General features: G+C 36.7%; 1 protein-coding gene and 2 pseudogenes across 1 annotated transcript; 1 reads left to right on the top strand and 2 right to left on the bottom strand.

Moving 5' to 3' along the window:
• COQ3 (coenzyme Q3, methyltransferase) lies at nucleotides 1-24113 on the top strand. Its single transcript, XM_063097932.1, has 7 exons — nucleotides 1-121; nucleotides 12146-12272; nucleotides 14464-14616; nucleotides 16745-16844; nucleotides 18338-18580; nucleotides 21983-22142; nucleotides 23661-24113. Exons 1-7 carry the CDS (start codon nucleotides 13-15, stop codon nucleotides 23879-23881), a joined length of 1113 nt encoding a protein of 370 aa, XP_062954002.1. The 5' UTR covers nucleotides 1-12; the 3' UTR covers nucleotides 23882-24113.
• Nucleotides 3509-4570, bottom strand: LOC134378168 (CD2 antigen cytoplasmic tail-binding protein 2-like; annotated as a pseudogene).
• On the bottom strand, nucleotides 7906-9371 carry LOC134378807 (dynactin subunit 4-like; annotated as a pseudogene).
• Nucleotides 24114-26583: the final 2470 nt, after the last annotated feature.

Here is a 26583-nt window from a genome sequence, read left to right as displayed (position 1 = left end):
TCCTTCATCGCGATGTGGGGAGGCCGTACGCTGAGCTCCTCCGGGGGTCGTTTTTTAGGAGTGCTTGGGTCTGCTTTCCGGGGCAAACAAGCGGAGCGTCCTCGTGTAACCTCGTGGGCGGGTGAGTGTGAGTGCGGGAGTCCGTCGTGCGCAGCCTAGCGACGGCGACTGGCGGTTCTGCGCAGGCGCGGGGAGGGCAGTGGGCTGTTTCTGGAGTCTGCGCGGCCCCGGGTCAGCACGAAACCTACGTCTTTGTTCGGAGCTTTCGCTCTCTTTTGAACGGCCGGCCTGTTCCACCGTCCTCCATTGGCAGAGGTGGAGAAAAGAGCTGAGGACTTTTCTTGGCCCAGGAGGGCGCAGCCCGCGTGCGGCCGCCATGTATTCAACGACCTTTGTCTCGTCTTGGTTGGGCTCCTTGCCCCGGTAGCCGGCGACCCCCTCTGTATGCCGCAGTCTCAGGGTCTTGCTTCCTTCCTTTGCTGGGCGGTGAAGGCACACCATCTGGTTTCTCGGAGTTATTCATAGCGTTGTATCTTTGTTTTGTTTGCACATATTTTGCCTTTTTAAGAAAGAATTTAAGGCAGGTATACTACTTTTTGATTAATAGGTTAATAGGCGAATTCGACAGACTACGTGTCTTTTATGACATATACGTATAATCAGAAATTTAGAAAAGATATAATAGAACTATTTCCAATGGGGGGGGTGTTGAACATAGAATGAGCATATAATCCATATGTTGGGATCAGGGAAACTTTTTGAATGAGGTATTTAGAGAACAGTCTTGAAGAAGTCGGTCAGTTTTAGAAGCATTTACAGAGTCCAAAAGATCAGCTTGAGAATCTGGGAAGATGTTTCTGGGAAATGGCAAAGTGTTCATTGAAAAGTAAAGTTTGTGGATGGAAGGCAACAGGTCAGGGCAGGGAGTGACGATGGATGAGACAAGAGACCTTTTAGCCATGACAAATTCGTGAAAGGCCACGTACACCTCCTGAGGTTGACTTTATTCTAGGACAGTGGAAATTACTGAAGGAGCAACATGATCAGACTTAAGTTTAAGAGATAACGCTTGGTGGCTGTGTACAAAGTGAGATGGAGAAAGGCAAGTCTAGGTTCACGGAGGCCTTAGAGTAATCCAGACAATAAATGATTGCTGGAAATAAGGTATTGGCAGAGTAAAGATCTGTTGCCTATCCTGTTCACTGTCGGCATGGTGCCTGATAGGTGCTGAGTAAATGACTTTTGAATGAATTAAATGAAAAAAAATTTTCCATTCCTTTAAAATCTCAAATACCAGGATGATTACAGATTTAAAGAACAGAAGGAATTAATAACATTCTGTTTATTAATGCAAACTCAGTCTCCTTCAGTTGTGGTAAGGTGGTTTTTAAAATTCTTGAGAATTCTGGAAATAATGATGACTGAGGCATTCATTTTCCAGGAATAGAGGTAAGAAGGAGATCCGGGGTTGTCTCTGAGAAGGGGGCAGGTACTATTAACATCTCAACAGCTCAGTTTCATAATAATAATACTTATATATTCTTATATATGTATCACAATTTATGTAATTTTTAAATAATATTTCATCTACCTAAAGTCATAAGGAAGTGATATTTCAACTGGGTCTTAAAAGGTAGCCCAGATGCAGTTAATGGAAGGGGGAATATCATGAGCAAAACCCTAGAAGCATGCAAGAACTTTTTTTTCTTTCTTTTCTTTTCTTTTTTGAGAACATTGGAATGGATTTGGGCCAGACTATGAGAAGCCTATTTAAAAACCAAATCAAACAAAATATACATGAAGAGCTCAGGAGAAAAATATGCAGAGACTGTGAAAAGACAATACATGAAATATAAATGGCCATTAAAGGATGCTTAACTTCAATCATGATAAAACTACACTGATATACCATTTTCACCCATTCTGTTAGCAAGGATAAAAACATTTGATTAACATGTTGTATGAGTGACAGTGTGGGGAAATAAGCACTAGACACTCATAATACGTAGGAGATTGTAAAGTGGTTCAACATCTACGGATGGCAGTTACAAATTTACAAATACACATACCCTTGACATAATCCTTGGGATTTAACTTTCAGGTACTCTCAAACACATGTGAAATTACCTATGTAATTCAATCTCATGGTTTTGGTAATAGCAAAAAATTAGAAATAAATGCCCGTTAATAAGGAGCTGCTTAAGTAAATTATGATATAGCCATATGTATTAGTCTGTTTGTACTGCTATAACAGAAATACCTGAGACTGGGTAATTTATAAAGAACAGAGGTTTATTTGGCTTATGATTCTGGGACAGCTGCATCTGACATCGGCCTCAGGCTGCTTCTACCCATGGTGGAAAGCGGCAGGCAGCCGGCAGGTACAAGCAGATCACATGGCGAGAGGAGGCGAGAGAGAAGAGAAAGAAAATGTGCTTTATCAAGTATATGAATTTGTGTAACAACCATCACAATCAGGATACAGAACCGCAAAAAAACTTCCTGGTGCTACTCATTCAAAATCAGACCCTATCCCCAACATTAATCCTTGACATTCACTGTCTTCTCTATAATTGTACCATTACAAAAGTATTATATAAATGGAATTGTACAGTATGTACCTTTTGAAATGGAGTTTTTTTTTTCCCACTCAGCATAAATACTCTTGAAATTCATTCAAGTTATATGTACCAATAATCCATTCCTTTTTATTTCTGAGTAGTAGTTCATGATACAGATACACCACAATTTAACAAATCACCTATTATTGTGTATTTTTGTTGTTTCCCATTTAGGGCTCTTATAAACAAATCTGCTAAGTATGTTTGTGTACAGGTTTTGTGTACACAAAACCTCACTTCTCTGGGATAAATGCCCAGGGAGGCCTGACCAGTTAGCTAAGTTGGTTAGAGCATGGTGCTGATGACACCAAGGTCCAGGATGCGATCCCTGTACCAGCCAGCAGCAAAAAAAAAAAAAGTTCAGGGAGTGTAATTGTTGAGTTATGTGGTGAGTGTATGTTTATTAGGAACTGCTGAGCTGCTTTCCAGAGTGGCTGTATCGTTTTACATTCCCATTATACATGGGAATATATAAGAGCTCTAGTTGTTTCCTATCATGGTCCACACTTGGTAATATCAGGATCTTTAAATTTTAGCCATTTTGATATGTATGTGGTGGTATCTCACTATGGCTTTCATTTCCTAATGGCTATTGATATTGAACATTTCTTTATGTGCTTATTTGTATCTGAATATCCTCTTTGATGAAGTGTCCATGTCTTTTTATGCCCATTTTATAATACCCACACCCATTTTATAATTGGATTGCTTGTTTTGTGGGGGGGAAGCGGCTGTTTTTGTTTTTTGGGATTTTTTATAACTAAAGGCTTTTATTGGGAAAGGGACATTAACTGAAAAGTGGCCTCCAATATCCTCACTGCCTGAGGCAGGGGGGCCTCCTCCACAAAGTCCAGGAAAGAAGGGATCACCAAACTGGGCCCTCAGGCTCAGATGTAAAGGTCAAAGTCAATGCGTTTGGAGTTGTAGAACTGACCACCCAGGGGGGTCCAGCTTCCGGCAATAGACACCATCTGGGAAGTAGCCTTCACTCACCCAGGTCTGCATCTGGGTGCTGGTGAAGGGCCCATACAGCTCAGCATCCCCTGTGTTCTCCCACATCATGTCCACCAGACCATCTCCTGGCAATTCTGCTTCTCCTCTCTGGGTAGGGGTTGAGGTCTCCAGCTCCCCCTCTATCACTTCCTTAGCAAACATGTCCACGGAGAGTGGGGGCATGGGATCAGGGGGTCCCTGGGTCTGGCACCCCAACCCCTTCAGGCGCATGGCCCAGGTGCATGACCAACTGTTCCCTCGTTTCCTGGTATATGCCAAGGTTGCCCCAGGCCACCATCTGGTCAGCCAACCCGGAGAGCCAGTCCAGGCTCTGGGGGAAACTGGGCCACCCAGGCCCCTTGTTGGCCCCTTTGCTTCCTCCTTGGGCCCTCAAACCCCTCAGTGCCCCAGCCACTGTCTCTGGGCAACAGCAGTTCCAGTATCCCTCCAGGAGGGCTTGGGCACTCGTTTGTATGTGGCCTAGGCTGTCCTCCTCCTCTGAGTCTGAGGCCTGGCGTTGATCAGGTGGCCGCTCCCTGATCTTCACCTGGTCACTGTTGTCCAGCCAGCTGTCTTCGATCTGAGCATCCCGGTTCAGGAAGTAGTTGCCATCAGCATCAAAGTGGCCTTCCTCCATCTCTTCCTGTAGGTTGAAGGGTGTGATCCGCACATCCCCCTCGCTGGGGAGTGTGGCTGCTTCCTGACCTTCTACATCCTCTAAAGCCGGGATGTCATATTTGCTGGATCCCTCCTCATCATCATTCTCCTCATTGCTGTCCAGAGAGTGTTTGCCTTTGAAACGGCTCCCAAGACCCCCTGCCCCAGCCACAGGGTCCACCAGCTTCTTCTTGGGGACACTGAATTCGTCCTCATCATCTTCATCTCCCACGCCTTGGAAGGTCACTTTCCTCTTTGGCATGATGGGACAGAGGGACCCTCTTCAAGCTGAGCTGAGGATCCACGGAGGGAGGGAAAGAAAAGCAGAAATGGATTCTCCAGGGCTACATCTGGAGCACCCCCTGTTTTTGTTTTTACTGTTGAGTTTATTAGAGTTATGTATTCTGGATATAAGTCCTTTGTCAGACATGTGTTTTGCAAGTATTTCCTCTCACTCTGACTTGTCTTTTCTTTTTCTTAACAGGGTCTTTTGTAAAGCAAAAGTTTTTAATTTTAATTAAATCTAATTTAATCATTTTTTTTTCTTTTATGGATTGTGCTTTTGGTGTCATGTGTAAGAACTCTGTGCCTAATTCTAAGTCACTAAGCTTTTCTCCTACGTTTCTTCTAAAAGTGTTATAGTCTTGCATTTAGATCAGTGATCCATTTTGAGTTCATTTTTGTGTAAGATGTGAGGATTAGGTTGAGGTTTTCTTTTTTTCTTATGAAGCCCAATTCTTTCAACACTGTGTATTGAAAAGACTATCGCTCCTCCATTCAATTGCTTTTGCACCACTGTCAAAAATCAGTTGGGTGAACTATTGTTGGTCTATTTCTGAACTCTGTTTTGTTCCATTGTTCTGTGTCTGTCCCTCCTTCAATACCACAGTGTCTTGTTTAAAAAGAATAGTGTGATTCCTGCAACTTCATTCTTTTTCAACATTGTTTTACCCATTCTATTTCTTTTGCCTTTCCATATAAATTTTAGAGTCGGTTTATCTGTATCTACAAAAAAAAAAAAAAAAGAAAAAAGGGCTGTTGGGATTTTTATAGGAATTGTATTAAATGTGTAGATCAATTTAGGGAGAATTGATGTCTTTACTATGTTGAATCTTTCAATCAATGAACATGATATGTCTCCCTTTTTTTTTTTAAGTTTTGTCTGCTTTAATTCACTACATTAAGTTAGCAGCAAGGCAAAACAGTGAAGTGTCACTCACAGGGATCAAGGAGTGCCTCACATTCCCAAAAGGGACCAACATGCGTGTTTCTTCACAGATATGTGTGACATTAGCTCATTAAGCCTTTAAGCACTTTGAACAAAGGAAAAGTTTGATAAGTGAATCAAATCGCAAATCCAAATTAACTTAGCCATGAGTTTCCAAAATTATAGTTTCAAGTGCACTCTGACTAGCATTAAAAATCTTGCACTTGATCTATAAAAAGAGGCAACAAATAAAAATCCTGACCAGCTGCAAGTGTTGAGCCATTTCTATGAACACACGAATACCAGCTTGTACTAAAACCTGTTCTGAGGAAACATTAAACCAATGGCTCTTTTATTCTGCAAATTAACCTGGCTTCTGAAGAAAAAAATAATTGTATGATTAAAGGTGTTTTTGTGTCTGTGTCACATGGGAGTGATAAGCCCTATTACCTCAACATTATTACTTTTGAGAACAAATACCAGCTACATGCCATAAACATACGACATATAACTAACTGTGTGTAGTCTGTGCAGATGTGTAAATATATGAAGCCATTCTCTACTTTGATGCCCATTGCCTCCACTGGCAAATATGGAGCAGTAGTTCCACAGTAGTCTCTAGCAGGCAGTGAAATAAATATGAATTTGACACTCTGTGGGGTCACAAAAAATTAAACTCTTTGTATAGTCTGCAAATTTGTAATTACCTATCCCCTGCCCCAACTCCTAAGAGGCTAAATCTTACTTATTATTACCATAATGTTAGATACGAATATTTTTTTTTACACTGCAGCATATATATTACTCTATGGGAATATTGTTTCATACAGTTGGCTTGACCTTAAGAGTACAATTTAGTGTCTTCCAAAAGCTTCCCAAGTATTTTCAGTTTTCAAGGAGAGCTGACAAGAGCTATGTCTTATCTGTATTCTAGATTAGAATATATCTTAATTTTTTTAAAACTAAAGCCTTAAAATTAAAAACAGTGGGCTGGCTGGTTAGCTCACTCAGTAGAGCATGGTGCTTATAATACTGAGGTCAAAGGCCAGGTGCCGAAAAAACCCCAAAACCGAAAACAAACAAAAATGTAAAAACAAAATCAGGTTAAACAGGAAAATTCTCCTTTCCTCAAAAGTCTGCTGGCCGCTACTAACAATACTTTTACAGAAAAGGTGGTGCAGCTGGTGTTCTACTTTGTCAAGTCTCATTTTAGAAAACACACAGAAATTAAGGTTAGTAACCTCACTCCAGGATACCAAGTGAAAACTGTGTCTGCTGTGAGGCCAGTATTCTGGACTGCTTGCTGAACTATTTTATGGTTTACAATCAAAATGGTCTTAATTGACACACCATATGACAAAAGTCTTAAACTCAGGGAAAAAGTTCTTATTCTTAATATCCGGTTCTGGATTTGAGGGATTACAATAGTTAATTTTCCCTTCAAATCAATGGAAAAAACATTAGTTCAGATCATGCTAATAATCTCACCTTTAAAATGTTTTCTGCATTCCAGAAGTGAACTTGTCCATTCGGGTTTTCTTTGTGCTCTTTCTAGGTCCCAAATACTCTGAACAATGTATTGAGTTAAAGAGGCAGAACAGAGGAGAAGGGGTACGGAGTAGGACAAAAAGATTTCCTCCCTACAGCAGCACTAATTCCTGGATAGTGTGGCAATATTTAAAATGAGTGGAATTTGCTACCCCCTTGACATGATATGGCATTGCTTGCTTCTCAAATTCTTCTTAAAGAAAAAGTTCCATATTCTACTGGAAAAAAATTAAGAGTAACTGATAAGTGTCCTGTATTCACTTACAAGAAGAGGGCAAATGAGAGCACCTTAAGAGTTTCATAGGTTTTTTTCCCATCATCACAAAACAAGGTGACAGACAATTCTATTTTTCTGTCAAATGGAAATTTGAGGCGCAATGGGAGCCATGATGGCAAGTGAAGGGATATGTTTTATACTGCTAGATTATTTTTAATGGAATACAGAAAGAAGTTAGTACATTGAGACCAATGTTAGATCATTAATAGCAGGTCTGTCTTTCGTTTATCATTTTAAATTTCATCTGTGAGACTGTGATCCTTTGTGAGATTAGATTGAGAGATAGTATGGTCAGAATTTCTCAGGTAGTAAATTTAATGCCACTCCAGGGAACAGTCATCCCCTTTACTAGGATGGAACTATGCTGCTGTTACTCAACGTGCAGCGCTCAGTGTGAACTTACTAGTTTGAACAGAGGAGAGAGCAAGATGCACCATTTACCCTGTGTTCCTAATGCCTGGCTTATGCTCCCACTCTCCTAGGAATAGGATTCAGTAATGCATGGGTACATTTTTATAAACAAGGCCTAATGAAGCCTCAGCTTCCACATTTTAACATGACTTTACGGTGACCCTTTGGGATCTGCCTGCCAGTGGAATCTTTTAAGGAAGAAGAGGGCCAAAGCTGAGTTACACATGCGAAGTGAGCCAGATGAGCTCTGTGTCTTGGTCACTTTTTTCCATAGGGTGGATGGGGGCTGCCAGGTTTCTAAAATCATGCTTCATCTTGAAGCATATGATCACCCTCCCTCCTTATGTTGTGGGGTAGCTTTGATAAAAATACCCACGTTTTAGGGCCAGCCCGTGGCTCACTTGGGAGAGTGTGGTGCTGACAACACCAAATCAAGGGTTAAAGATCCCCTTACCAGTCATCTTTTTTAAAAAAGAAAAGAAAAGACCCACTTTTTTGGCCTTTCTGAAGGCTATAATATCAAGTTTCTCCAGAAAGTTTTGGGCTTCTGCCAACTCATCATATTTTGCTGCTGCCTTCTTATCAGCTAAAACGAGCTCTGTGGGAGGCACCACCTCCTTAGCAGTACTGCTGGTGTTGTAAGGGTCCCCTCGCACTCCAACAGTCACATGAGTGAGGTTCTCCACTGGATTAGTAAGAGTCAGGAGGACTTGTCCTTCCTTCCTGTAGAAGATTGGAAATTGACATGATTCTCACTTTTGGAATATAATTGACAGCAACCAGTTGCATTTTGAATGTGAGAGAGGTTGGATTAAATTCCGGCTTGCTCAAATTAGGTTCACATTTCTGGCAGTGCAGGGACCGTTTAATCAGAAGATGAGTGAGGATAGACCTGTGAAGCACAGAATGGTTGGAAATGAAGCTGTAAGAGGTGCTGCTGAAAGGTGGTCTCCTCTGCTAAATTTACTGGTCTTGTGCAATAATAGTCTTCAGGCAGAGGTTCCATTTCAACTACAGCCTGAGCTGTTACAATGTTTATCTCTTTTTGGTCCTCTCTTTCTTTAAGGGAAAGTCCAGCAAGGGTATTGAAGCTCGTGGTTGCTGAGATCTGGTTTTAAGACCATATTTGTCCAAAAAAGCCAGAGGCATGTAGTTTCTATGCTGTGTCAGTTTCTTGACATTGCATGCAAACTTATCTTTCTGAGCAAGCTGCTGGTAATATTCAATTTGTTCATCTGTTGTGTGTGAGGATTTTCAGGTTCCTGCCAACTGCCACTAGCTACAGATTTGTCTGCCATGCCCACATCTCTAGATGTCAGCAACAGAATCCACAGGCCAGGTAATAGGCTTTCTTCATGTGGTCTTAACTGAGTCATCTGGAAACTGTGTGGAGATGCTTGTTGCTCGGGTGGAGAGGGTGTGCATGCGGCCAGGACAGTCAAAGCAGTTGACACATCTGTTCTTTTTTAGTCTGGCTTCAGCCAATGGCATATTTTCAAAGCAACTGGAACAATAGTGGGAGTCCACCTCGTGAGACACATTCCAGTGACCACAGCTCACTACAATAGCATCAGAAGTAGAGCAGCGAGAGCAGGATACGAACCTTTTCTCCCTGCACTGGATAGCGAACCTGCTAAAACTGTGGCAAAGATGGCATGTTGGAGAGGGAGGAGCCAACCACCCTGTGTGTCACCTTATTAGGTCTTTGATTTCTCACCTCAGTTTTTTATAATTTAAAGCATACAGATCCTGTACATGTTTTTGTTAGATTTATACAACAATGAAAGTATTTCATTCTTCTTGGAATGATTTTAAATGATACAGAATTTTGAATTTTGAATTTTATTTTCCAGTTCTTCATTGTTGGTATACGGAAACATGATTGACTTTTTTGTGTTGACCTTGTTAATCGTTGACCTTTCTAAACTCATTTGTTAGTTGCAGGAGCTTTTTTCTTAAGATTCCTTGGAACTTTTTTTTTCACTTTTTTTTTTCCCATAAGATTGTCTATTACATAAGCAATAGGGGCAGTTTGATTTATTTTCTTCCTTTTCTTTATGCTTTTTCTTTTATTTTCTTGCCTTATTGCACCAGATAAGACTTTCAATACTATGTCAAATAAGAGTGATGAGAATGGACATGCTTACCCTGTTTCTGATTTTGAAGGGAAAGCACTTAGTCTTTCACCCTTAAGTACTATGGAGACTATGGGATTTTTATAGGATGCTTTATAAAATGATTTTCCTTCTGAGTTTACTGAGAATTTTTCAGCATAAATGGGTATGGATTTTTGTCAAATGCTTTGTCTGCATCAGTGTGTATAATTATGCGGTTTTTCTTTTAATTATGCATATGGTCAATTATGTTGATTGATTTTCTAATAGTGAATTAGTGTTGCATAGCTAGAATAAATCCCACTTGGTTGTGCTGTATTATTCTTCTTATATGTTGCTAAATTCTATTTGACAATATTTGTTGGGTATTTTTGTGTCTGTTCATGAGAGAAATTGGTCTCTGATCTTCTTTGCTGTAGTGTCTTTGTCTGGTTTTCGTATCTGAGTAATGCTGGCTTCATAAAATGGGTTGGGAAGTGCTCCTCATTCTTCTATTTCATGGAAGCTATTGGGTAGAATTGATAGTTATTTTTTTCTTTAACCATTTAGTAGAATTCACCAGTAAAGCCATCTGAGCTTGAATATTTATTTTTCTTAAGGCTTTTAACTATGAATTCAATTTCATTAGTAGTTATAGGACTCCTCAAGCTATTTCACCTTGCATAAACTTTGGTAATTTGTGGTTTTCATGGAATTAGTCCATTTTGTCTAAGTTGTAGAATTTCTAAGGATAGAGTTGTTTGTATTATGTCCTTATCATCCTTTTAATGTCTTTCAGGTCTGTAGTTTATTCCCTCTCTAATTCCTGATATTGGTGATTTAGGTCTTCTCTTTCTTTGTCAGACTTGCTAGAGTTTTATCAACTTTATTGATCTTTCCAGTGAATTAACTTTAGGTTTGATTTATTTTCTCTGTTCTTGTTTTGTTTTGAAGTGTCATTGGTTTCTACTTTTATCTTTATCTGTTCCTTCTTTCTGCTTGCTATGTGTTTATTTTGTTCTTTTTCTACTTTCCAGAGGTGGAAACAGATTGTTGATTTGAAACCTTTCTTGTTTTCCAGTATGAGTATTGAGTGCTATAAATTTCCCTCTAAGCACTGCTTTAGCTACATCCACAGATGTTTATATATATATATATATATATATATAGTATATTTATTTTCATTTACTTCAATTTTTTTTATTTTCTTGAGACTTCATGTTTGCCTCACCAATTGTTTAGAAGTGTGTTGTTTAATTTCTAAGTGTTTCGCTCTTTTCATATTATCTATTATTTACTTCTAGTTTAATTTTGTTATAGTTAAAAACATACTTTGTATAATTTCACTTCTCTTCAACTTGTGAAGATTTGTTTTATATCTCAGGATATGGTCTATCTTTATGAATGCTCCATGCATGCTTGAAAGAGTGTATATTCTGTCGTTTGAGTGGAGTGTTTTATAAATTTCAAGTAGATCTTATTGATTGACAATGTTGTTCAGTTCTTCCTTATCCTTGCTGATTTTCTGTCTATTGGTTCTATCAATTACTGAGAGGTGTTGAAGATCCCAACTATAGCTGTGGATATGTTTGTTTCTCCTTTTGGTTCTGTCAATTTTTGCTTCATGTGTTTTGAACTTCCATTGTTTGGTGCATACACATTTAGAATTGCTTTGTCTTCTTGGTGGATTCTCTCTTTTATCATGATGTAATGTCCCTCTTTGTCCCTGGTACTTTTCTTTGCTCTAGTCTACTTTGCCTGAATGTTTTTTGAGCAACTGAATATTCTGCAACAGAGTAATTGGTTTATAAATCAGGTCTCTATGTATGTTTAAACATATAGACTGGGCACATGTTTATTTTAGGATATTATATATACATAAACACATTCTTTTTCCCTCTGTAAAAGGCATTAAGCATATATAAAAATCTATTTCATGTAGCTAACATGGAATTGAATTTGAACTAATTTTGATAAATAATCTCAAAACAAATATTTTCTTAGTTAAAAGGTAGCACTGTTTATATTTGAATATCATTTTTTGATAATTTTGTGCAGCATAATGCAGATGCAAAAACTAATGGCATGAAAAGCTTTCAAATATGCATTACTTGTTTTTGCTAGTTATAATTTTAGAAATGTCTGTTTAGAGATAGATGGCAGAATGCAAGACCTTTATTTTATTTTTTAAGTAAAATCCAAAATTAAAGGGAAAATAACGCTGGGTTTATCAATTGTAATATAACATAAGCCTACCATATAAAATAAAAATTCATCAATATCAGGGATTCTTACTGTGCAGTACTCTTCACTAGACATTTAATTTTTGTTTTTTCAGTTTATTCAGAGAATCAGCTCAGTTGGACTCTACAAATTAAACCATGGTTTTTCAATGAATACAGAACCATATGCTTCAAATCCTATAGGATGACCTTTTCCTGTTTGAACAGAAGGAAAAGTTACAGGTGAATTTATTTATTACTGTGGCAGATATTTACATAATTATTTGCAATAATAGTTTAGTATTGATTGTGTTTAATAAGCCTGGTCAGTAATAATAGCTCATGTGGTTTGATTAAAGTAGCTTTTTAAAATTTAAATATTCTTAACTAATTTATTTTCTAACAGTTTTTAAATTTGAAAAATTTCAAGCTCACAGAAAAGTTGATAGAGTAAGACAGTAAACAACGAGTGTACTTTCATTTTTGATATTTTATTTTATTTTTAACATAAGACTGTATTACTTGGAGAAGTATTTTTACTTCCTCATAATATCCTTATGACAGGACACATGTAATGCAGTGCTTAAAATCATAAATGATTTGGGTGCAACATAAATATAAGATGGATGAGTATTCATTCTAAGGTAATAATATTGAATCAAAGTAATGTCTTTCTATATTTGTATTTTATAAACCAATTTCTAACCTTGTGAAAAATATTGTATAGCGTTTATTAAAACTTGAACTCTGTTTTCTAAGTGCACGGTCCTGCTTCTTATAAATGAGCTCCTTTGGGATTGGGTGTATGTAAAATCGTTCTTAGTCAAATGAGCAACCAGCTACTGTTATGTAAATTAGTCCTTGATTACCGAGGCTTTGTATTAAACATGGAAAAGGAGGCCAATATTCCTAAGATAATGTTAATATTATAAAGTGACATTTGAATCTTAAAAAAATAAAGAATAATGAATATAGAATGTCCTCTCCATATGTAGCTAAGAAACACATAGTAAAAATTTGAATGGCATTACCTTTTCTAATTTAACCTTACTATCTTTTACCCAAATCCTTCAAGACCATTGAAGGATTTTCCTATACTACTATGACATGGAATTCAGTGTAGTGTCTATTTCCTGTTTAGTCCCTGTTTGAGCCCATTTGATTAAAAAATTTTAGGCAATTTATATACTTTTCTGCGCCTTTCCTTCAGATTATTCGTTTGACAAATGTTTCCTGAGTACCAACTATGTTCCAGGAACTGTATTAGTCACTAGGAATAAAACGGTATGTGAGACAGTCCATGGCCTGCCTTCGTATTGCTTACGGTCTAGTGGGGAGGCAGGCATGACCAAATAATCATGCAGCCCCATGCAGAAGTACAGGGTGGTATAGGAGTTAAACTAGGGGAATACGATACAGTTTTTGAGGATCAGGGAAGACTTCTTAGGTAACATTCCATTTAAACTAAGATCTGAAGGATGGGCAGAAATTAATTAGGTGTTTGGGGAAGGGATGGGAGATGTGGGAAGAGTGTTTCAGGCAGCGGGAACATGTGCGAAGTGCCTGAGGAAAGAGCAATCTGGGTCTGTTCAAAGGACCGAAAAGAAGGCCCATGTGCCTAGTGTGGGGAAGGTGAGGGGAATAGTAGGAGGTGAGTTTGGGGAGGGAGGAAAACGGGGGCTAAATAATTCAGAGCTTTGTAAGCCATGCTAAGGATTTTGGTCTTTTTCCTAATGACACTGGGAAGCCATGGAAACATTTTATTGCAGGAAAATAACATGATCAGGTTTGTCTTTTGGAACAATCACTCTGGGTGCATTGTGAAGAACAGACTGGAAGGGGATGAGGTAGGAAGCAGCCAGAATAATTAGAAGGCTAGGCCAAGAGTTCAGGCAAGAGATGATGGCAGCTCAGACCAGGATGATAGCAGTAGAAATGAAGTGAAGATGGAGGCACTTGGGTTCAGATCGTGGCCCCACTGTTTACTTAATCTTCCTGAGACTTCCTTTTCTTCTCTGTAAAATAGGGATAGTAAAAAGAAATAAAAAGGAGGAACAGAAAACAAAACAAAACAAAACAAAATAAAATAGGGACAGTAATAGTACCCACCTTTTACACTTGTTGGAAGGATTAAATGAGATGACATTTGCAGGGTTTTTAAATAGCACCTGTCATCTTAAATGCTCACTAAACGGTAGCTACTCTTATTATTAAATGTGACCAAGAAGGCTAACTTTGAAAGCAAATTAGTTTTGTTTCATCTGTAAATATAGTGTGATTATAAGAAAACTTGGTTTTAAAGCATCAAAATTGACCAATATATGTATTTAGAATCTAATAAATTGTAAATAAGAGTATCGCTCTTCATAATATATCCCATGTTACATTTTTTAAATTGGCCGTAAGTGCCTGGCTCTTCATTTTCACCTCTTAGGTACCCTCGGACAAGACTGTACAGTACTTCACGAACCACTGTCGACAGCAGTGAGGTCAAAACCTTCCTGGCCCTGGCTCACAAGTGGTGGGATGAGCAAGGAGTATACGCACCTCTTCATTCCATGAATGACCTGAGGGTGCCATTTATTAGGTAACATTCTAGAAACTCTTAAGTCTTTTAAACTGTATCTCTTTTTAAGAATTCATCTTCTTTTGCATTCATTTTTCTATTGGTTTATACCTAGGTTCAAAATGCTGTATTTTAAGTTTGCTTTGGATATTAGGGAGATTCTCTTCAGTATCTACTCTTTGAAATCATTAATTTTTAATAATATAACCCAATGTCTAGGCTGCTTTCATAACTTAACTTGAAGCATTTTTGTACATTATCAGGTTAATTAGAATTAAATCCTTGTGAAAGGAAACTAGAGTTGTAGGCATCAAGGCTATTTCATAGCTATTGACTAGCGGTGTCCTCACTGACCTTCAGGCAGTTCTGGTAAAGGGAACACTGCTTACGACAGTTTGATTTCAACAAATATTTTTTGAGAACTTACCTTACAGAGCTCGGGGGCTAGACTCTAAAAGCTATTAAGATGAATGAAACAGGGCCGACCCCGTGGTGCACTCGGGAGAGTGCGGCGCTGGGAGCACAGCAGCGCTCCCGCCGCGGGTTCGGATCCTATATAGGGATGACCTGTGCGCTCACTGGCTGAGCGCGGTGTGGCCGGTCACACACACAAAAAAAAAGATGAATGAAACATAATCCATGTGCTTCAGAAACTTACAGTTTGCCAGTGGAGATAAAGAAAAGCAAAGTTTATCATGGCTTACATTTAAGAAATTGTTCATTTGTTCTTCTGTCTATTTATTTATTCATCAAACATTTTCAAGCAGCTGATACAGGCAAGGCACTGTGATATACACAGAATATCAGACTCAGACTCTGCCCTCAAGGAACTTCCTGATTGATTTTTACTAGTTCATCCAGAACCAGTGCAGCATAATGGGTAATACTAGCATCTTTTTATTACCAATCAATTTGTGACCCTCTGAAACACTAAGGCGGAGAAAAGCAGAAATACTGTTCTATTAGGCTGGATCACTGGTTCTAAAAGTGTGGGCCCTGGACCAGCAACATCACTATCACCTGGGAACACATTAGAAAGGCAAATTCTCAGGCCTTGTGTTGGACCTACTGCTCTGGGGGCTTAGCAATTTGTGTTTCAGCAAACCTTCCAGGTGATTCTGATGCATACTAAGTTTGAGAACTACTCTACTCAAACTACTGTGACATTTTTATGTAGATGTCACATAAAACAGATCATCCAGGGCAGTGCCAGCTATGGTTAGAAATTTAGATTTTATTCTGAGCATAATTGGAAGTCATTGAAAAGGAGTGATATGTTCTAAATTGTGATATAAAGGAGTTGTTTTAGCCACAGTTTGAAGAATGGATTGGACTCCATTTGAAATGGGTTATTTCTGTATATTATAATATTCTGAAGTGATCTACTTAACTACTACCCATGTTATTCTTACAATTCAATTAATTTTAATAGCAATAAAATATATCCTAAGCTATCTTGACATATATAATATTTATTTTAATATAAGTATAATTAAAATTCATATACAGTCCAATTTAAAAGTTTAGTTTACAATACTGTTAGGTATATATCTACCTGTGTGTGTATGTATGTTTGTTTGTGTGGCAAAGTATTACTGTGATTATCTTAACGTTTACTTGATTTGGATGTCTGTTTACATTCTTGTACATGAAAACACCACTAGCTTAGAAGGTTAAAAAAGACTCAATTTAGAAGGGAAGATAGACAAATTCTGAAAATATAGGTCTCCCATCGGCTTCTTCTAAGCCCTGTAAAATAACCTATTTGTTGCTGATATGAAATGGGTCTAGCAAGCACTGACAACATAAGTAATAGATGTCTCAGGTGTCATGATATCACAAGCAAATAAAATTAGGTTAATGTAAATAAGATTATTTTGAATTTTTTTCTTTATTACTAAAGCAATAAAGTCATAATTACTACTAGATTATTCCAGAACTTTATTCTGAACCTCCTGCTTTTAATTATTGAGATTGTTTTATAAATTAAATATATCACTTAATGCTTAAAAGATTCATATATTCAAAAAATATCAATAATTCATTTAAAATTGAGAGTTAATATTTTGTTGAAAATTGTATACTTTTAAGACTTTCCATCGATAAAATTAATCATTTGTTTTTATATGTTCCAAATTTTTTCAAAAAGAGACAATCTTTTGAAAACAGTTGCTAATCACCAGCCAGGAAAACCTTTGTCTGGAATGAAGATTCTTGATGTTGGTTGTGGTGGTGGATTGTTAACTGAAGTAAGTGATTTACAGCTTTCCTGCCATTTGTAACTGGGAAAAAAAATTGAGAAGAAGTGGACTTGTGCCTCATTGATTCTTTCAGCAAATAAGATTGTTCATTTAAAAAATGCATACTATTGATTTTAATATTTTTGTGATTATAAAAGTAATACATGCTTTTTTTTAATCTAAAAATTTCAGAAAATTATACTGAAAGATTTTTTTTTTTTAATGAAAAATGGGGCATGAATCATTCAAATAGCTTTGATAATTTTGAGATCTCTTCTGTCCCAAGAAATTGGGCAGTTTCCACTTGTTTAAATGCAATGGTAGGCTGTCCTTTTGCACTTGTTTTAATAATTAAATCTAACAGATTTTTGCCTACTCTTGGGCTCCTCTCTTCTTAGGTGCTTTACTAGACTTGGAAGACTGGCATTCTTCCTGTGAAGAATATTTGCTTTAGATTATAGTAAACTTATGCCTTACGGCTCTATTCTGTATTCTTTTATCAACACAGGAACTTTTTTGTTTCAGTGCTACATCATAATTTGATCTTCAAAAGATATTTTAAAGAACAGTATGGGATACAAATATAAATTAAGATTCAATGGGATGTGATACTGTCAATGTCCGTAACTCGCCCAAGTTGACAGCAAGGCTAACAGAGGCTTTTGATGCACAGCTAAGTGCCCACATACACAGAAAATGTGTTCTTCACCTGGCAGTGGGCTAGTTTCTTTTGACGACAATTACAAAATTTCAGTAAACTTAAAATATGTGAAAATGCATCTCTTAGAATCAAGAATATGTAGCTTACAAATTATAAATGAGTAAGATTTTACTATATGTGTTCTGCTATCTGCTCAGTGTATTATTGCAATCTTATGTCTCCTAAGTTAAAATAATATGATTTATACTTTTAGCTTATTTACTAACCAAGTTTCATATAAATACTATATAAGTTTTGATTAAAATTAAGCCTGTGTTTAAAAACTTGGGCATGTCATGAGAAGTGACTGAATATAAAAACTGAAAGAATTAGCTTCGAAGAATCATCTCTAGTCAGACATAGAAAAAAAATTAAGAAAAATGTGCTTTAGAAAATTTGAATATTTCAGAAATGATTGCTGTTTTTACAATGGCAAGTTACACTTTTTGTACTTTAAATATGTTAATACTGTACTACATGCATGTGAATGTACCTAGCGAAGCATAGACAAAAAATTTTTTCCCTATTTTCAACTAATTCTTGTTAAGTTTTTTGTTGTTTTGATTATTGTTCTCACTTTAAGCTTTTGATATGGAAAATTTCAAATATGTACAAACTATATGTATAAAATTTAAATATATACAAATATATACAAACTAGAGAAAATGAACTTCCGTGTACCTATAAACGATTTCCAGTAATCATCACCTCATGGTTAGTCTTGTTTCATTTTTGATAAGCTTTTTATTGCTAACATATGTTCTATTTTCTTCCTGAGGGTAATGATTTTTTATGCCATTAGCCTCTAGGGCGGCTTGGGGCTTCAGTTATTGGAATCGATCCTCTGGATGAGAACATTAAAACAGCGCAGTGCCATAAATCGTTTGATCCAGTCCTGGATAACAGGATAGAGTACAGAACCTGTTCTCTAGAAGAGATTGTGGAAGAGACTGCAGAAACATTTGATGCTGTTGTAGCTTCCGAAGTTGTAGAACATGTGGTCGATCTAGAAACATTTATACAGTGTTGCTATCAAGTGTTAAAAGTAAGATTTATAGAGTTTACTTGTTTGTTTTTTCTTCTGAGTGTGTGTATATTATCCATAGCAATAAAATGTCTGTAATACTTTAGCAGTCCAGCAGGAAAAGTACAGAGAGAAAGATCCAAGAAGTTAGGATGAGGGGACAGCATCTCTACCAGAGATTACTTCTACCCCTCAGCTTGACCTCGATATCAGGGCTTTCAAATAAATAAAAAAACAAAGAAAGAAAGATAAAACAGTCACAATAATTCGTTAAACTTTCAAAAGGAGAGAACAGAACTGAGGCCACCAGAGGTGGGAAAAGGTGACAGGGAGAGGAGGTTAACGAGAAATTGGTAAAGAGCCACAAAAAATGATTACATTGTATAATGTTGAATATACTAATTTTCCTGATTTGAGCATCACTATTGCACACAGGTGTTGAGATTCAATGCTGTACCTCGCAGATTGGTGCAATCTATTATGTTTCAGTAAAGAAAAAGAAAAACCAAGGTTTTTCAGTGTCCTATTAATATCTTGATATCCAGGGATCTTGAAAAATATTGGTGCTGAACATTGGAAAACAATTCATTTATAGCAGTATTTTTCCATTGATATAGCCTGTATTAAATACTGAATAGGCAATGAATGACAATTCCTCAAAATTTGTTTGGATTAATACTTAAAAATCAGTAAAAGCAATTATTAGCATAAATTTACTTAAATAGTGTTTGTTAAGTAACTCTGTATATGATATATGTATAAAAGTTTTCAGCTTATGAAAGAGTTCTTCATACATATGATCTCACTTGATCTTACACACAGGTGAGGAAGGAAAGGAAAGCATGGCTGTCACCCCCTTTGACTGAGGATTTGTGAGATAACAAAAGTCACTGGGTCATGGGGAGCGGAGATAGCAAAATGGTGGTTAATGGATACAAAATTACACCTAGATAGGAGGAATAAATTCTAGTGCTCTATAGCACTGTAGAGTGACTATAATTAATAATTTATTGTATATTTTCAAACATCTAGAAGAGCGGAATTTGAATGCTCCCAGCACAAAGAAATGATAAATGTTTGAACTGATGGATATGCTAATTACCTTGATCATTACACATTGTGTACATGTGTTGAAATATCACACTACCCTGTAATTATGTACAATTATTATGTGTCAATTAAAAATTTTTTAAAGCAAAAAAAAAAGTCACTGGACCTTTAAGACTGCACTGTAACCAACTGAGCTACCTGGCCAGCCCCTACTGGGCTTTTAAGTCAAAGGTTATTAGGTACTTAAGTGGGGCTTAAGGCTAGATCTTCTGATTCCAGTCCGGTTCTACAGATTTATTGTGTTTATATAATATGCCATAATCTTAGTCCTCTGAATATGGTTCCAAATTTTTTTCGATAAATATCCTAAAATATTATTATTTTTATAACTTTTTTGACTCTGTTGTTTATATGAGGGGTCTTCAAAACACTCATAGGAAGATTCATATTATCTTTTAATTCTATTTTTCCACAAACTTTTTGAAGTACCCTTGTATATTCAGGACATCAAAAGCTAGAAGAATGAAATGTTTAGCCCTTATCTAAATCGGCCTTTTAAGAAAAAACTTTATTTTTAGGTAATTTTTTATGTATAGAACAGTCGCAGAGGTAATGCAGAGTGCTTCCTCCACCTGTTTCCCTCTTTTGTTGACATCTTGCACCATGAGGGAAGAAACTAGGATGGGTCAAGTGTGTCACCTAGGGCACAACATTGCAGGAGACACTCCCTCTCAGGTGCCGACGCTATACTTGCACGCCCTGATGCAGGTGCCTTTTTCAACTCTGTGCCCCAGGAGCCTCTATTGCCTCATCATAGCCTTAGCCTGGCACATAACCCATGTTACAGTTCTCAAGTCTACAAAATTAACGTTGGCATTGTACTTATTAACTGCACTACAGAGCTTGTTAAATTTCATTAGTTTTTTTGCTAATGACATTTTTCTTTACACAATCCAGTCCAGGCTCCTACATTGCATTTAGTTGCCATGTCTCCTTAATCTCCTTGTATCTGTGACAGTTTCTTGGTGTTTCCTCTTAAATGGAGTTTTATTAGGCTTATCTCCTGTTTTCCAAGTAAAACTTCTTAATTATTAATTTTCGTGTTGTATATCAGTATGTATGACTGGAAATTCTTTGACACATATGAGGAATGCTGGCATTGTGGGCTTTAAAACTACTTTTTGCTTTAATGAAAACATATATATATATATAAATTTTTTTTTTGTGCAGCTGGCTGGTATGGGGATCTGAACCCTTGCCTTTGGTGTTACAAGGTGGCCCTCTATCCAACTGATCTAACCAGTCAGCCCAAAGCCTATATTCTTTAAAATGGCTATTTTCTTAGAGTACAGTTTTATATAACACAAATTAGGTATTCATAAGTGATTCTTAGTAAGATATTTTAGAATACTAGAGTTTTACAGAGAAAAGTTACAATGTGTAATGATATGGTGTGTGATATTTCAGTTTTTGATCTAAAGACACACTTCAGTATTTCAGGGCCTCCTCTTGTCTTTTTAATTTTTGGTTCAGGGTGGTATTTGAGATATATATTATCTCTCCTCTCTCTCTCTCTCTCTCTCTCTCGATACATATTTTGGAAGGAATCTTTGGCATTTTATCTCCATCAGGCTAATGAGAATGTGTAAAAGAGGGAGGGGATATTAATGTCCTTGCTGTTTATGAGACTAAACATAGGAAACATTGTAAATATAGTCACTAAAAAATGGCAGACCGAACAGTCCCATAAATGATTTGCATGCATCTAAGTGCTTATCTCGATCTCTTTATATTGTTTATACAAATGAAAGCAAAGCAAAGCAAAACAAAACAAAAAACTTTCCAACCTTAATCATTAATGTTTTTGTCAGAGAACGCTTATGGGCAATGCTCCCTGCACAAGACATATAGCTCAGTGCTGTACTGAACATGTTGGACAGGCTCAGCACCCAAAGAGAAAACAGTGTTGACATATGTTAGAACATAAATGTGGACATGTAACAAGGAAGAGCAGCCTAATCTCATTGCTATATTTTTGTCAGAAAATATTTGATATGTATAAAAGAATATATATAAATATAGTGATGTATGATTTTAAGAGTTATAAACACTGTTGTATAAACTCAGTGAGTGCATCTGTAGTGGGCTGCCTTTAGTAGCGAATTTCCCAAGAGAAAAAAATACTATTCTGGTAAATTATATTTTATTTATACTTATATATCTTAACTGCACTTAAATTATTTGGAAGAAAGGAGGAGGGAGGGGGAAGCCATGCCTTTACCTAACTGATACTCCTGACCTTTAAAATTGTACAGTTTTACAATTGTAAAACTTCTGTACAATTTTACTTCTATATAATTTTATTCCTTTTAGCCTGGTGGTTCTTTATTCATTACTACAATCAACAAAACACAACTGTCCTATGCCTTGGGAATTGTTTTTGCAGAGCAAATTGCAGGTATTGTACCAAAAGGTACTCATACATGGGAGAAGTTTATTTCACCTGAAAAGCTAGAGAGCATTCTGGAATCAAGTAAGTATTAACAAGCATTTTTCCAAGTTTCAAGGCCTCACTGAATTTTTTATGTATCTGTAATTATTAATCATATAACCTAGTACTTAATTAAATAGGTCACTATTTTTTGGATGTTGGTTTCATCTCCTCAATTAGGTAATGAACTCCATGGTGTTAAGGTTAATTTAGTAGATATCATTTCTCTCTCACCTGTGGCACCTAACCCAGGGCCAAGCAAAAAATAGATGATCAATGAATACTTTTTGTCTGTTTTGTCCTTACTTGTTTAAGAATGAGGTAGAAAGGCCTATTATACATCCTCGGTTTGCCCTATTGAGCCCTGTTTGTATTGGCTTATCTCACATATTATTTTGCCTGAGTCCTCCACACTCAGATATATTTTGAACTTCTATGTCACCTTTTTTTTTTTTTTTCTTAGCAGCTGGCCTGTATAGGGATCCAAACCCTTGACCTTGGTGTTATCAGCATCACACTCTAACCAAATGAGCTAACCAGCCAGCTCCTATGTCATTTTTTGTGTATGTTATGTTACTTACAGCATGCCTTATGTAATGGTTATTTTGTTGTTTTTTCACCCTTTTCTGTCCTGTAAGCTCTTTGAAGGCAAGACTGTGTCTCTTTTTTGTACTCCCTATAGTGCATAGCCCTGCTTTTCGCATAGAGAGCACTCAGTTTATATGTCGAATTCCTGACACATAACAGTGCTTGTTAATTCATTTAGTTGGCATTTGATATTTCTGGGGTTTTGTTTTTTTTTCTTGGTGGCTAGCCTATATGGGGATCCAAACCCTTGACTTTGGTGTTGTATCATTGTGCTCTAACTGAGTTAACCAGCTAGCCCTGATATTGCTGCTGAGTACTAAGACTTTTGTATTTCTGGTGCTTTTTGCTTTTTGTTCATATAACAGTATATCAGTAAACTTGATTTTCCTTGAAATATTATCAGTCCATAGCAATGTAATAAGTTCTAAGATTTCTGCGAGTAACTTCATTGAAAATAGAGTAGAAAAAAATATTTTAAAGGTGCTTTATGGGAAAAATCTCTTGTTGGCAGTTACAAGGATACTTTTAAAAAGTTTGTGGAAAAATAGAATTAAAAGATAATACGAATCTTTTCATGAGCTTTTTGAAGTACCCTCATATTTCTAATAACCGCTAATACTTACTGAGTATTGAGTAAATTCCAAGCACTGTGCTACTTTACACACATATCTCTTCTAATTCTAACAGCTCTGTGAATGTGTTCTGTACATGTGATAAAAGTGAGATTCAGAAAGGTTAAGTGACTTTCCCAGGGTTACCCCATCTAATAGGTGCCAGAGCTGGAATTTGAACTCAGGCAGTGTGCTTTAGAGTATGTGTTCCACACTGCAGTAAAATATGCTCTGTGTGTGGTTGCAAAGTATTTTTGCCTATTAAATTAAGAATTTTTTTTTTAATATGGAGAGTTACATGAGACTGTTGGCACTTGGAAGGTAAATATGTATTAAATCTATTCGTTCTGATTTTTTTCAGATGGTCTGTCAGTTCAGACGGTAGCAGGAATGCTCTATAATCCTTTCTCAGGTTACTGGCATTTGACTGAAAATACCAGCCTTAACTATGCAGCTCATGCTGTGAAATCCAGGATTCAGGAGCACCCAGTGCCTGCTGAGTTTGTTTTAAAGGAAGAATCAGGAGAGCTAAGAGCCAACAACTCCATGAACCCAGGTGGGCATGAAGAGCTGAAGAAATGAATTGTTTCTGAGGACTGTAGTAATATGATTTGAAAGTCTGATGATTACAAATACAAAAAAAAAAAAAATTACCTTTTGAGAGAGAATCATGAAGAAAAGGTTAATAAAAAGGGCTAACATCTTGGACAAAAGTTATTGTTATTTTATCTGATAGCTACTTTCAAGGGATAATTCTATAAAAAAACAGTTTTGTCAAGGTATTGTGTGATCTGGTATTTATATCGTTATATAAATAGGGTATGCATATTTCATTTCATTTTACATCTTATTTATATATTTTTCCTGCATGTATACACGTACATATATGCTATAATTTGTCTTAATATAAAGGAATCTGTATCATCTGTGTTCCTCATTTGATTTTAGTTAAAGGCAGTTATGCTTCTGACTGAAGAAAACCAAACCAAATATAGTTTTATATCATATTTGGAATGATAAAATATACTTTTTCTTTTAAATTTTACTTTGCAGGAAGCAAATGAGTTGTTAAATATGTGCTGGATTTGGATTTAAACATTAAAATCAAGAAGTTCCGATTATATTGGACAAACTTCTATATACAGTTCCTTAAATGTTTTATGGTGCTTTTTTTTTTTAAGTAGAAAGAATTCTTTAAAACTCAGTTTAAAAAATTAGTTATGGAAATTTCCTTTTTTAGCTAACATTTTTATAATTAAAAGTACTGACGAAATATATTTTTATGCCTCTTGAAGTATGTGAGTCTCTGGCTTCTTCCGAAAAGTCTAGATGCTTTAGAAGAACATACAGAGGGGTGTTGGGTAAATGTGACAACATAGATTGAAACATGTGACCCATGTAGAAGGTCAGCTTTTACTTTCTAACCTTTTTCATATTTCAGTTCATATGTTTTTTGAATTCTTTTGTCAATGTCTGTTGGATTGGGCTCCTCAGGCAAACACTTCCCAACTATCTAAATTTATCATTTGTTCTTAGTGGCACTTTAAGTGAGGAAACTGAAATTTAAAAAATTAGAAAAGAAATTTTAACTTCAGTTGCTAGTAGCTTATTAGGGGGATAACAATTAGGAGTTCCCATTGGCCTTCATTTAAAAGTTTGATTCCTAATCTGAATTCTAGCAGTTTTCTTACCAAAACAAAGTCTCCTCATTCGACCTGTTGGAAGAAAATGTCTTGGTATTAAAGAATAATCTAAGACATGTAATAGAATTGATTAAAAGGCAAGATTGTAGATCTGTCTTAGAAAGAAAAAGAACAAGGCTGAAGAGAGCGAGAAGATGAATTTGCTCAAGAGGAACAACTATGAGAAGCTGGGAGGTAACCTGGATCACCTACTCCTAATGAAGGGAATCAGATTGCTCAAGGGGGCAACTAATCCTAAAAAACTACTAGACCATTTAAGGTTGGCTCAACAAGCTATGAGTACTAGGAGAGCAAAACTTACAGCACTTGGAAGTAGCAATAAATGATGGTAGGAAGCGTCACAAGGCTAATCAGGTGGTGAAAAGAGAGAAGTGGTGTAGCTTTTTCCAAAACTTCCATAAGGAACAATAGGAGCCAGCACTGAGCACACACATGCAAAATGCCTATAGAACCTGGAGGAGCCTTCTGGAAACAAGATTCTAGAAACTAGCAATACCAATGAATTAAAAAAAAAAAATACTATATTTCTGTGCTCTATATTTTTCCTCAGGCAAAGCATCCCCCAAAATCATCTTTAATCATCTTTAATTCTTTTATTTTACATCTTACAAGTTTACATGAGGCACTAGAAGATTGTCACAGTATTTGTCCCTTAAATCATGCCTGAGTATTCTCAAATGAAAATCAATATCACTACAACTGTGATCTTAGGAAACTTCCTGTTTTTGATGATTATGTTAGGATTTGGAAGTCAGGATGCCATTTGGATGCTAAGGTTGAACACTGTATTTGACCGATTGTGATTTATTAAGTTATTTTGTAGATAAACTTAAGACTCCACAAAGAATCAGTCTATGTAATTGTGATGCTTTAGGGAATTTGTTAAAGGTGTTCCTGTTGTTCCAGTTGATTTCACGGTGGATAATTGGAAAACTTACAGAATGAAGCATGTCCTCTCTTTCCCTCCCCAACACAGCCAACATGCCAAAAGAGTTGTCCCCATTTTCTCACTCTCTCACTTCTCAACTCATTCTGTCTTCCTCCATCGTTTTATTGAAACAGTGCTCACCAGAGTCACAAATAACTTTCAAATGATTATACCCAAAGGACATTTTCAGCCATTATCTTGCTCATTTGACATTCATTATCCCCCTCCTTGAAATGTTCTCTTCCCTTTCTGTGACTTCACCCTCTTTAACTACCTACTCCTTGTCAGTCTAGATCCCTGGCTTTTCCTGCTCTACCTACCCACTATTGGCTTTTTTTGGATGGTTCTCTATACTAACACTCTTATAGTGTCTACGTAAATAAATCTTCCTTAAGTTACCTTGAGTGTACCATCTCTTTCCTGTTGGGACCATCACTGGTATACTGACCCCAAGCCCATTATCTTCTTAAAAACATTTGTTGGTTCTCATAGCTTCTGAGATAAAAGTCCTAAATCCCTTAACATGGCTGCCAAGTCCCTACATGACCTGGTCCTGCTACTTCTCAAGCCTCATTGTTTATTTGCTTACTGGCAAGTATGCTGGATTTTAATAACAGAACAGTCCATTACAGGTCTTTTGCGTTATTTTAAAC

This window comes from Cynocephalus volans, chromosome 5, assembly GCF_027409185.1.
Source record: "Cynocephalus volans isolate mCynVol1 chromosome 5, mCynVol1.pri, whole genome shotgun sequence".
Lineage (NCBI taxonomy): Eukaryota > Metazoa > Chordata > Mammalia > Dermoptera > Cynocephalidae > Cynocephalus > Cynocephalus volans.
This window is presented reverse-complemented; position numbering and strand designations above follow the sequence as displayed.

Coding starts and splice junctions, on each gene's coding strand:
- COQ3 (XM_063097932.1), top strand. CDS start 13: ATGTGGGGAGGCCGTACGCTGAGCTCCTCCGGGGGTCGTTTTTTAGGA. Junction 122..12,145: donor TCGTGTAACCTCGTGGGCGG/GTGAGTGTGAGT, acceptor TTGTTTTTTCAG/TTTATTCAGAGAATCAGCTC. Junction 16,845..18,337: donor GTGGTGGATTGTTAACTGAA/GTAAGTGATTTA, acceptor TTATGCCATTAG/CCTCTAGGGCGGCTTGGGGC.